General features: G+C 38.6%; 1 protein-coding gene across 1 annotated transcript; it reads left to right on the top strand.

The window, feature by feature from the left end:
* Positions 1–380: 380 nt before the first annotated feature.
* LOC124170855 (DNA excision repair protein ERCC-8-like) lies at positions 381–7,535 on the top strand. The gene is made up of 4 exons (XM_046549862.1): positions 381–684; positions 1,315–1,416; positions 3,003–3,208; positions 5,054–7,535. Exons 1-4 carry the CDS (start codon positions 512–514, stop codon positions 5,743–5,745), a joined length of 1,173 nt encoding a protein of 390 aa, XP_046405818.1. The 5' UTR covers positions 381–511; the 3' UTR covers positions 5,746–7,535.
* The last annotated feature ends 6,261 nt before the right edge of the window (positions 7,536–13,796 follow it).

Genomic DNA, 13,796 nt, shown 5'->3' on the forward strand with positions numbered 1-13,796 from the left:
TATCGTTCTTATTTGAGGGGAAATATAATGGCAACACATTATTCTTCAACAGCCAAAATAAAGATTAAACAATGAGGTTCTTGAGAAAGGCATTTCACAACACATAATAACAAATGCAAAACTTCTACAATCGAAAAAAGAGAAACTTACAACCTTAGGATGGGAAGTCCTTAACTAAGCTAGGGTCACGCATTTCAGACGATACTACAAAACATGAAGCACTGTTACGATGCGAGACACGCTGCTAATCGTCGGAATTCTTTGATTTCACTGCCCAATTCCACAACCATGAGCATACATATGTTCATGTCCACAACAAACGATACACCTGAGTAGTTCAAAGAAGAAACGGATGACGCATTCACTTGTTTTGGTTGTAACTTTTAAGGCGATTTAAGATGCCTCTTATTATTTTGGGTTGGTCGTTGGGGATCATTCGGAGAACTGGGCTACTGATTTGAAATTTGCGTTGATTTTGTTATTGTCTGGATAGCACCATAATAGGAGAACAATGCTTTCGCTCATTGATAGCGTAAGAGCTGGATTATCCTCTACGAGTGAACTGAAGAGGGCTGTTGTTACCAAAAGATCGTTCACCCTTAAAATAGTGAAAGACTGGGAGCTTGAAGATGTTCATTCCGCGACAGTTAACTGCATGGACATAGACCCAAGTGAACACAGATAGTAAGAACGCTTGTTTTACTGTTTATGCAGTTGTTGAAATTTGATTGTCTTGATTTCTTTGATTGATTGTGTTGCGTGTCTGTTGAACGTTGATCGTACTTGTGTTACCTTGGCCCACAATGTAATTCCTACCCTACTTATAAAGTAAATATCTTTTCTTTTAATTCTACAGAAATATTTCGAATTATATTACTGTGGTAGTTTGATGATGCAGTGTCGTAGTACTATACCTGCGTGTGTTAGTGTGCTTGGCTTGTTTACATGTATATCTTACTCATGAATAGGACTATATATAAGATGTTGTAATTAGTGACGTTCAGTTTCTTTCAATGACAAGTTATGATACTCAAACGTATCCTGTAGGCATTGGAAGCCGGTATAGGACCTAACGTGGTCAGGAAAAAAGATAACTGCAGGACCTGCTGGATGCATCAATCTAATTCTAGCATCTCCTTGATCTAAATTTGTTGTTGAAATAATACCAATATAAGGTTCTTATTCGCCCTGTGTATTTCCAATGACTGAAAAGTTCATGTTTAAGGTCTCTGTTATCCTCTAAATTTAAATATTGCTATTGTTTCAATTTTTTCCGATGAAGTCATGGGAGAATGTTTTTTTTTTTAACTTTAGTTTACTATCTGGAGGTAATGATGGTGGGATATGTGTTCATGATCTGATGTACTATACCGGTGCCTGCAGCTATTCAGCCAAAGTCTTACACCGAATTGAAAGGTCAGTATTCTTCCTTTAAGGTGGTCAGTTCATGAGACCAATACTTCAAAGAATCGTGTGTGTAATGTAATGATTCATTTTTTTCATGCTTACTGTAAGTTATTTAGATATATTTATTTTAAAATCTATTTTACTTTATTAGAAAAGTATAATACAACCCCTCAAGATTAGGTATGCATCAGTTTAAAAAATTCAAGATTTACATGATGTTAAAAATATGGAGAAAATTGCGTAATTTTACTAGTATTTCATAAGAAGGAGCTAAAAAATATTATCAGAAAAGAAGCATACCTTTGTAGAGTCACACCCCTGTCATGAATTTTTAACAAAACACTTAACTATTTATGACAAAGGTGCCTGCATCAATGGCTGTTTTGTCAAAATAATTCATTACTATTTATCATTCAATTCTATGGAAATGCCATGAATAATATAAAATAAAAGTTCAATATTTTTGTATTTGTAACAACAAGATTTTCTTTAAATTATGACATTTTAGACATGGTTTGCTACATACATATGTTCAGGAGGGAAAATAAATATCTTACTGGACATACAGGCTGTGTATTTTAAATAATAAGATTTAATTACAGTTACAAAACTATAGCGAAGTCCATTATATGCTCCTTTACCATCAACACATTTGCGAGTTTGCCATGCCTTATATGCTCACTTGAAGTCACTGAAACATCCTTCAGAGCTTGCGTGCAAGCTTCTTTGACTATGTCTTGGGACCCATTCACGAGTCTTTTGAGAGAGGTTTTGAGGAAGAGAAAAGTCTACTGGGGCAAGATCGGGTCTGTAAGATGGCTGAGGAATTATTAAAATGCCATTTTTGTGTCCGATGCTTAGTAACCATGATCTCTGGATCTTTAACTTAAATCAAGCTTTAGATGAAAAAAATCTGTGGTTTATGAGGCTCGGAAAATGGTAGCTTCACTTTGAACACTATTTTCTGAAGAACTTCTCCGCATATTTACATGAGGTTTCATCCAGTCAAGGAATGGACGTAAAAATTCAGGATCCAGAGAAGAACTTTATAAAGCTCTTATAATTTTGCTATATTTTTAATTTCAAGGGTTACAGAAAATTGAAATGCACCGTCAGCACTGCATTCATGATTTTTGAAGTACAAAATTTTGATTCATATGAGTACCAATGGTTAAAATTCCCCTTTTTGCAAGGGGTGTAAAGTTTGTAAGCGCCAGTGCTACAAAAAGGAATATATGAAATGCCCTCAGAATAGGTTTTGTGAAGAATATAACATTGAGAGACAGTACAGAAGTTTTTTAATGGATGTGGTGCTCCAAGAAATAAATATCAAAGGCTCTGGATACTTGTTAGATCTATGGATCAAGCTGGAGTTGGAGTAATTTATGTAAAAAATATGTTTTAATTTGGTTTTCATTTGAATATACATTAGAATAAATTGCTAAAGTATTTATTTTCTACGTGCTGCAATTTAATATTTTCCTTGTAGATTCCCTTTGATATTGTTACAATCCTCTTGCATTTCATCATCAGCTCGTTAATGATCTTGCTCTTTAATTTTGAATGCACATTTATTGACTCATTGATTTTTTCAGAACTCACCCTGCTGCCCACAAAGGTAGCATGGAATGTTTGCAGTGGTATCCTTTTGACTCAGGATTATTTGTCTCCACTGGAATGGATAGGAAGGTGAAACTGTGGGACAGTAATATGATGGCTCTTGCCTTTGAGACAAGGTTGAATGGGATGATAAATCACCATGAGATGAGCAAAGTTCCTTCTCAGAACTACCTTGTTGCAGGTATTCGTGCATTTTATACCAGAAAACTATTGCTATCTTGATATTCAGGTTATATGAAAATATGTTTTACTCTCAATTTTTTGGAATGTGTGTTGAGCATTAAAAGACTAAGTCCGTCTTTATCTACAAACAATAGTTCTATCTGTTTCTGGGATTTTTACTCTTCATTGATAAACCATATTCTGGTTGATGAGTAATGGTTTCAGTATTGCTTTTATTGATACTCATGTGATAATGTTAGGTGTTATTAATTTTGATATAACATTTACCATTAAGTTATTCCAAATTTTGATTATTTGTTTTGCCATATTCAGGCATTATAATTTTTTCTAGCAAAATTTTATTGATAACCTTATAACTCTCGGTCGCAACTCCGTGGTATGAATAATGCGTAAGGAAAAACCTCTCTCTGAACTAATCTTGTGTAACTATAAAATCTAACTATAACAAAGTCTGCACTTGGGCCCCAGTTGGGGAAATAACCTCTCTAAAGCAAAATATCTCTTGCAGAAATTACAATGGAACCTCTATCTATTGTATTTCAAGGGAATTTACGAAAAAAAAAAAAAAAAAGATGAATGCGGGAATGTTTGACTGGGTTGCCTATGTATCAGGGGATGTGGGATTTTTTGCAAGTAATTGTAATATTCTGGAAAGAATTCATACAGGAATTTACCTGTTAATAGGAATATTTGAATTTCATGGAAACACTTTGAGCATATTATTGATTCGATAACACCTCTTTCAAATATCCTAGGGGAACATGTCACTTACAAGGGGATACCACGAAACTTGCTCCGCCTTTTTCAATGCCGTATTTTTTATGGCCTTCGGAATGGTGAACACATCCCTGAACTAGTAGTGGTTCCGTTGAATGGGCCTTAGTTTGGCTGTAATTAATTAATTTTCATGCGGTACTTTTCACAAGCCGCGTATAGTTCCATAATATCGCACCATCTTGCAGATGGGTCAGGTGGGGTAGTGGTTAGCGTTTACGGCTACCATCCGGGGGACCTGGGTTCGAGGCTTTGTGATGGCTGTATATTTTGTTGTCTTCATTGTGATCATACGGCGTCAACTTTTTCATTAATTTTAATTGCGACAAGCATAGACATGAGGCTATTTTTTTATCATCATGATGCTGTGGTGGGTCATACATTCCTTTGGCCATAGCATAGAGCAGTCCAATCAAAAACTTTCTGAAATTTGATTCAAAATAATAATTCCTCTAAATTTAAGCCAATCAAAGGCAAGGAGAGAGGACTGATGCAGGGGCACAGCTAAGAATTGAGGCTAGGGGGTGTTTTATGCGCAACTAATACTTGGGGGTGTGGGGGTATTGCATACCCACCAGGGTAAGCAGGAGTTGTGGGGGGCCCTCCTCCAGAAAATTTTTAAGAATAATGGTCCAAAACGGTGAGTTATACGTCTGTCTGAGGGATATTTGATTAATCCTAACACTATTTTACAAGTAATACTTATGCAATTAAGTAAAATGGATTAAACTTAAAAATTCCTTAAGCTCTGGGAAGGTTTTATCTCCCAAAACTCCCCCCTCGCTGCGCCACTGGACTGATGGAATGTATGATGGACATTCTAGATATTTATTGCTGGTCAGTTGTATACATTGCTCTGTGTAGGATAATAGTTCAAGTAGAGGGCATGTGAAATAGCTTTGGTTTGATGATGTTTATTGAAAGCGTTAGAAAAAATCGTTATTGTTTTTTTGTGACCACATTATTGGCTGTGTTTTGAAACATAATTTATGTGTATGTAACTTATGGTCATCTTTGTTATTCTTAATAAAATATATCTATTTTACTGGTCTGTACTTATTATTTTCAGCAGCTACATCAGACAAGAATGTGATATTACTGGACCTCAAATCGGGGTCCAAATCACATGAACTATGTGGACATTCATCAGACGTCCTCACCTGCCATTGGTCTCCTCGGGATGAGGCTCTCTTGGCGACTGGCAGCTGTGATAGCCAAATTCTCTTGTGGGATATTAGGTCTGCCAAAGGATGCCTCAAGTCTTTGGATCAACACAATGGGAAAGGAGGTGCAGGGAAATTTTCACCCTCTACTGCACATGATGGCGACGTGAATGGACTCCGTTTTACAGAAAATGGATTTTTTCTGGTGTCATACGGTGCTGACAGTAAACTACGGGTCTGGGATGTAGTGAATGGGACAAATTTAATGGTCAATTTCGGTACTACACGTAATAATTCAAAATGTGCGGTCCAGATGGATGTGACAAGCTTTGACAATGAACATGACCTGGTATTTGTTCCCTCTGGTAGCTCTGTGATTGCATATGAAATTATGACTGGGGTTAAAGTAAAAAAGTTTGGTCATTTTGATACAGTCAAGTGTTGCACCTTTGAGCCGTGGTATCAGCAGCTCTTCAGTGCTGGCAAAGACCGTACTATTTTATGTTGGGCTTCTGATATTCACCAGATGCGTGAGGCACCCCCTGATAAGGTTGGCTCTGGCTCTAAACCAATCTATGTTGATAACTGGGATGATTGAACATGAGGTCAGTCTCTTAGAACAAATTTCATTGATATTGCTATCTTTCATCAGGTGCCAGACATGGCTGCCTTATCATTGTGGCTAAGTACAACTGGGCATAATCCTAATGTAAATTGGTTTCGTTCATGGATGGGATCTACAAGAAAGTCATCCCCTCTTTGATTGGCCGTGTTTCTCTGTGGTATTGATGCAATCATTAATTCTCTCAATACTCCATCTTACTGCTTATTCCTACGGCTCAATGTTGATGCTATCTGTGTTTTTGTGGTTGTTGGGAATGACGGGGCTCTTCCTTTGGATGAGTAGCCAGTCTCATCACATGGTGTTTAAAGCTTGTTGGAAAGTGGAAACTTTTCAACATTTAAACCCAAGCCAAAAGCAGTGGAATCATTGGCTACACCTGTGAGGTATATGTAAAAGGTTGAGCATACTATCTGAAATGTGAAATGAATTATGAAAGATTCCTCAATGTAAGCTCTGTGGCTGATGTGCACCACATATTTTTGGTTGGCATGAAATATATTTGTTGAAAGCGTTGTGGGTATTCAAGGAGGAAGGTTGAATCTACATAATGTAAATTTGGCACCTGTATGCAAATGCATAATCTGGTTGTACTCTGCCCTGGTACCTATGAGTAAGAGACTCTCCCTCCTTCTCTCCCTGGAAGCAAGGGCTCTTAGGAGGCAGCCTTTCCTGACTTCATTCTAAATCTGTTGACTGTCAAAGCCTCTTGTGCAAGGATGCTCACTACCCTCTCTCACAGTGTGTGCGTGCGATCGTCCAGCTGTAAAATGGGCAACCTGGGAGAGGTTGGTTGTGGACTGAGTAAGTCACGTGGATGGGTGTGACTGCAGGCATGGGCAATGTAAGACCCGAAGTACAGGCGATTAAGATGTAATCGGAGTCCGAACACCGATTAACATAACGGGAGTTTATTGACTCCAAAAAAAATATGTTTACAATACACTGCAACTCAGCCAATATATGACACTCTAACACTCAGGCGGCACGTGCGTATGTCCTTCTCGCCAGTCCTCTCTCAGTGGAACTAACGGTACTTTCTCGCGCCACTTACATGCCGCTCCTCGTCCCTCAGTCGGCGAGCCCTTTAACTGTCTGCTGGAGACTTGCACAAGGGCGCCACAGGCAATAAACAGAAATGGGTGGGAAAAGGCCAGGATTTGATCTTGTGCAGCTCTCTATGGGAAACTAGTTTAATCCTCATGCTCTCACGGCAACGTCTGTTTTTACTCCCAGAAAACTCAAACCTGACTCAAGAATGGGTTAGGCATTATATACACAAATACAAGTTTAAAAAAATTCTTTTGTTCATCTAGGACACTATATTCTGTAGAAGAAATACCATTCCATCAGGAGTGATAATATTTATGTAATCTCTAGTATAAAAGTGAATGTAACTCAAATTATTAAAAACAAACATTTTTACATGGCATTGAACACAAGCCCATATATCGGCACCTTGGGCATTTTAAAGTGAAAACCAAAAACCGATATATCGGCGCCTTGAGTATCTAAGGGTTAAGATGGTCCTATGCTTATAGATTTGAAATAAAGGAGTGGCCCATTTTCCATTGGAGGGTAGGGTAGGTGGACTCATAGGGAGGATTTACCGCTGGATGTATTTCTTAAAAAATGAACTTACGCATTATCATAAAGTGTTGCATTTAGACTAAATATGCAATTTTTGTATCAATTATTATTTGTGATGTGTGAATGAGAAGAAAAGGCATTGAATGCTCTTGGAAATAAATCCTCCTGAAAACTAATGCCATTTACAATAATAATTATTGTACAAATTTCCATACAAATTCATTGATAAGAATACTGTTACACCAAAAGAGATAAACCGGCACATTATTCCTTTAAAAGTATCCAAGTTATTTTACGTTGTAGCCCATTAGTACCTAAATCACATTGAGTAGATTATACTTAAGAATGAGTTATTGTAAAAGCTTGATAAAAAATAGCAGAGTATTGAAGGTAGTGATGGCCCAATTACTAAGCCCAAGTGATTTGTGTATATTATGTTTAGAGTAGCCAATATGCAATTTTTTTCTTTTCAAGAAGTACTGATTGCTTGAAGGTCAGACTTAGTTCCAGTTGAATGAAACTTATTTGAGCACCTCTCTTTTATTTCATTTTATGGCAATAATCCAGCCAAAATGCAGCCCAGTGAGAAATGGGTGGTGGAATCCACGTTGAGTGGTGGATATTTGGTGGTGGTGGATATTGAGTGGTTGGACCCACGTGGAATCCACGTTGATTTCAAGTGGATTTGTGGTGATTATCATAAAATGTTAAACAGAATTCCTAATTTGTGGAACTTAACTCTCTGGTGACATTGCGTCATTTATCATCCTGAAACCACGCTAGTTATGTGAAAATGTATCGCACATGCTATTTTTATATAATTTGTGGAAAGGCAGCCATGAGAGCACATGAAAAATCGTAGACACATATATAGAAGGTTTAGATATAGAGTGGTTGAGGTTTTAATGGTTTTAGGACAGCACCTACTGCTGTTTTAGTTTTTCCACCAAATTTCCACGTTGATTCCACGACCAAAAACACGTGGTATCCACGTTAATTCTCCACATGGGTTCCACGTGGATTCCACCACCCATTTCTCACTGGGAGCTTTCCCTAAAAAGTTTTGGTTTAGGATAAATTCATTCCTGTTCTTGTGTGTTTAGGGGCTTTGAATCCAAATCTGATGCTTATTCAAAAAATTGTGAAGCAACATAGCAAAAAGGGCCAAAAATTGTCAAACCAAAAAGAAATTGATTCAGTAATGTATTGTTTTACATAATAATCAACTTTTAAACTGAATAATTATTCGTGAAGTCCTGTGAGGTATATCACCAGTTACGTAATTCAAATACATCCTCTATTTTGGGTACCTAGTGACTCTTCACCCCTTCTAATGATTTATTTATTGTCTCAGTGACTTTCATGCTTACAGCTATTTAACGTAAGTGTTTTGATGTAAGTAACTTACTTCACTAGTAGTAGGATACGTGGAATAGTGGACTAATATGTTCAATGTATGGAATATTTTCTACTTTTCTCAATTTGAATCTAAAAGTATAATTTCTATCATAAGCTCTTTACTGCTGCAGAGAAAAATAAATAACGTATGTCATTGCGGCCCTTCCTCTTGGGGAGCGTGGATGCCAAAGCCACTTCGGACTTCATGAGTTTAGCTTCAAGAGTGTATCCTTGTGGGCCTGCTTTAAGTTTCCTTTCCCTTGTTGAGGGATTTGGGTAGTTTGGAAACCTTAATCAATGCAGCTGATGAGTACATTAAAGTAGTTGGACTCAGTGGTGCAGTGAGGGGGTGGTTTTGGGGGTTAAACCCCCCCCAGAGCTCAGAGAAATTTTTAAGTTTAATCCATTTTACTCAATTGGTTAAATATTACTAATAGAACAGGTAAGGATTAATTAAACATTCCTCTGAAAGCCATAAAACTCACCTTTTTGAACCATTTATCTTAAAATTCCGCTATTTATGAATCTCGCTCCTACCGATTATCCTGGTGGGTATTCCATACCCCCACACACCCCTATATTAGTTGCACTTAAATCCCCCAGCCTTAATTCCTAGGGGGGATTGTCAAGGGCGGATCCAGGATTTTTTTCTGGGGGGTACCAGGATCTGACAGACAAACTGTCTTCACGTCTTTGGGATTAAAAACTACATGCAAAAATTACTCTACAAAATACTCTTTATTTTGATATAAGAGTTATTAATATATAAATATTTATAACTTTTATATTGAAATATAAATTTTTTAAATATTTGTATTAAAAATATCATTTTTTTAATGTCTGGGGGGGGGGGGGGGGAGCACGTGCCCCTGTGCTCCTCCATTATATCCCCCTTTGGGGATTGATGAGAATATATACAATAGAGGAAGTTGCTTCAAGAAGTGAGACAATAAAGAACTCAGTAATTTGAAGAAAATAAAGAGGTATTTTGGAAAAACAATCGGCTGACGTTACACTACCAATAGCCGTGTTTGGCCACTCGCGTTTTGTTCACACCAGACTAAGTAGAGACGGGCACTTTGCAAGTGAGTCGGCACCAACCAGGGGCAGTCTGGTCAGGTCAGCTGGTTGTGGCCAACAAGGGGACCCCCACAATGCTCACATCTATCGTGAAGCCTATACAAAAAAGTTTAATAAAAATGACTCGAATTACTTGGACCAAACTTTTTTTGCAATTATGAAATCCTAAATTTTCATTAGCTGCTTTATGTACAGCATGCCGAGTGTAAAACGATCATATAAAAAACAAATTCAGTAAAGGTGTTGGAAGAATAAAGATAACCCTGATGCTATTTTGAAAGCATTTTTTTTTTAAGTTTTCAAAAAAATAGTGTTCCCCGTAACAATGTGAAAATGGATTCCTCAAAAAGTATTCCACTAGTAAAATTTTGGACAATTTTGTAAAATTAATGCAAATATTTCTTAAAAGGATTACCTATTTTCGAGGTTTTCTTACATTTCAGTGCAGTTTTAGGGAGCAAATTCACTAAATAGATGATGGAAACATGATCTATTATTAAATTACGTAAGCTGTGGAATTATCATTTTTCATGATATTTTTTCTCACAATATTGCTATTTTTTATCATCGTTTATCTAGTTTTAAGTGCTAGAATAGCGTCAAATATCAATTTCCGGGCATGCAAATTCAGGGCCCTCAATCATCCCAGACCGCCAGTGGCACAAACGTGCGACTACGCTAAAAGAGCGGAGTGGCACGCTAGTCCCTCCCCGATCGGGCGCGACTGGCTCGTCGTGCAACAGGACTCTTCTTTGTGTCGCAGGGAGTTCAGTTCCTAGAGAACGTATTTGTTCCAATGCTTTCCAATAGGGTGGCTTCCTATTATTTTTTTATTGCCTAAATCGAAAGATATTATATATTACTCCTGGAGTACGCATTTTACGCTTTTAGATTTTTAAATGACGATATCTATTTTTCGCGATTAAGTGAAAAGTGAATATTTTCAAGCGCGCGAAAACGCGACGGCTAAGTATGAATGCTGGGAAAAGCCTTTGTGACGTCATTCTGGTTCCCGCTGCCGTCGTGTGATGTGACCTTGGGGCGAGGATGTGTGCGCCGCTACGATGCAGTCTGCTAGCAGGTAGCGCTTGGCTCAAATAAGGATTATTATATCCCTATCAAACGAAGGAAACTTTCCGACCTTAAGCAATTTTAATAGGTGATTATTACGAGATGTTTCCCTCAGCTCTGTGCCTCATGCATGCATTGGTAATCTCAGACGATGTAAAACTCCTATCTACTCGTATAGAAATTAGGTCCCTGTGACGTCACGTGGAGTGGCATCGCATGGGCGCCAAACTGGCCTTTTTCAAATGCAGTTAAAATTGACCATTGCCATTCGTCTAAACTGGGATTTCTAAAACCCAATAATTTGTATATTATGAATACACTAATGGTGGGTAACGAATTGCAACCAATGCATTTCATCTTCTTTGATGAAGGAAACTACCCTATTTATCACCGATAGGCGTCATAAATGGATGAAAGCTTCTCAGGTTTCCAACCGGGTCAGGGTCTGCATGGTGTAAGCCGACGTTTCGTTGGGAGACTTTCCCAACATCCCCAACGAAAGGTTCGCCTACACCATGCGGATCCTGACCCGGTTGGAAACCCTACAAGCTTTCATCCATCCTATTCACCGGGAAAAGCTCAGATTTTTCAGGCGTTATAAACTTTCCGGAGCATGGGTATCTTAAATTTCGTTCCTTAGTAATAGCGTAATCTACGTCTACATGATAGCCTGTGAGCTAGTGGTGTAGCCAGGAATTTATTTCGGGCGTGTCCAAACCAGGGGAAATTTTTGACAAACGGTACTGAGTAGAGGGGTACTGAGTACTAGTAGGGTACTGAGAACTAATTTCAACGCTTTTCATAATCGGAAAAACTTTAATTTTCAAAGAAAACTTTTTAAAGACGTAATTTTGTTTTCTTTCATTATGAAGCAAACTAATTGCTTTAATATTTCGGGTGGGGGAGGGAGTCATGACCCCCCGTACCCCCTCCCTTCGCTACTCCACTGCTGCGAGCCATCTTTAGGGTGTTTGGCCGGTAATATTTCGTTAGGGTCGTGATTAGACTTAAAAATATGCTCAAGTATTCCATGCCAATAAATTCGCTTTTCCCCTAATTTACATTCCACCTCCCTTGTCTCTTTTGTATCCAATAATCCATTATCCCTTACTTCTCTTCTTCTCCCCTCCGATTCTTCTGTTCTTTTTAACCTCTCATCCCCCAAACCATCGCAAATGGCAACTACGCAGAGTCATTACGACTCTGCGAGGCAGAACCTGAAGGCCGTTTTACAAGGAGCACGCAACTGCGCAGGTTAGAGTTGCATTAATTTGTCATCACGACGTGCAATTGTGCGAATGCACGAGCGAAATTAGAACGGGCTATTTTGCCATTTCACGTCCATCCATTCTCGCATGCGTTCTAGCAACTCACCATATTACACGACTCAATTTTGACTGCACCATCGTACACGTGTATTTACGTGCCCAGTGTAAAACGGAAGAGACGCACTTGCCGTCGCTATTTACCTGACGGTTATTGAAAAACCGCTCGAGTTTTTGACGCGCCGCACCTGAGTTTTTTTCAGATCCAGCAAAAACTGCTACACGTGTCATATCGTAAATATTGGTTGCAATTTGAGGAAGTGCTATAATTCTATCTATCCCTTTATTTTTGGGCTTTTTCCTCTGATAGGTGCCTGTTTTTCGCAACCCCGAAGTGGATAGTTGCGCCACCCCGAAGGTGGCGCCTAAGTTATAGGCAGTGGCGGATAAAGGGGCGGCCTCCGTGTAACTTCTGGACAAATTGAAAAGATAGTAATCTTCATAGTGCATCTTCGTTGAGAGTTTGTATTTCACCAGCTTAAAAAACAATTTAAAATAATGATTGCTGACTGCCTAAAAGTCAATTGTCTCCACATACCAGATCTCAGACGCATAATCGCTAAGAGGTGTTGCATTACCACGAAGCTATTACCTGGGAAAACGATGAACGGCTCACCCCAAAACACCCTTAATCCGCCACTGGTTATGCTTAGCTTACACTTGAAAAAAATAGTGTCACTTATCCTGCTCTGCGCTCGGGTTTAGACTTCACGTATGCATCTGAAGTCACTTAGGAATACAAACAAAACCACAAATCATTCGCGCTCGTTTATGAGGGTGCTTTTGTATTATCGGGGGTCACATATAACGCATTCTAAGATTCGAATTTTAAAATAATACATTTTTACTTATCAACCGTTACGATGAACATTGTTTTTTCAAAATCATCCCCATTTCCGCCGATCCTGATTAAAGAATTAAGTGAAATAGAACTTAATTCTGTTTAGTTCATTTGGATCTCTCTTGTCAACTACTAAACGCTGCAGCGCGCTGTGCCTTACATGGTCCGCTTGGTGCCCAATCCGGTGCAACAGCCGGAAATGGCTTCATTCCCCATGACGTTCTTATGAAAATATAGTAATGTTTCCCCAAACGTGGGAGTCACGGTCTGCTGCGTTACCAAGTCGCGAAAAACCCACGTATATAGAAGCTTAAGGTAAAACGCCTTTCAAATCCTTAAGCTAATTTTTCAGCAAGTCATTCCTTCACGGAAACCATGTTTGAGAGAGGCATGATTCCGAGTTCAGCGAAGCAGGTTACCGATATGTCGACCGCGTAAATTTTATAAGTGGGGTGGTTTGGGAGGGTTGTATACTGCGGAATGCTGTAATTGAAGACGTAACTAAAGTGGAGGTACAGGGTAGTGATAGTTTATGAGCGTCGTGTACCCAGAGGTGAACGAAAGCGCATTCGGAAAAGGCAAATCAAAAACATCTGATGGAAGGGTACCACAAATGTGGTATGAGGGGTTGAAATGGTTTCTTGCGAGCAATGGGGTGGTTTCCTATTATTTTTTATTGCCTATATCGAAATATTATTACTCCAGGAGTACGCATTTCACGG

Source organism: Ischnura elegans, chromosome X (assembly GCF_921293095.1).
Source record: "Ischnura elegans chromosome X, ioIscEleg1.1, whole genome shotgun sequence".
In the NCBI taxonomy this organism is placed as follows: domain Eukaryota; kingdom Metazoa; phylum Arthropoda; class Insecta; order Odonata; family Coenagrionidae; genus Ischnura; species Ischnura elegans.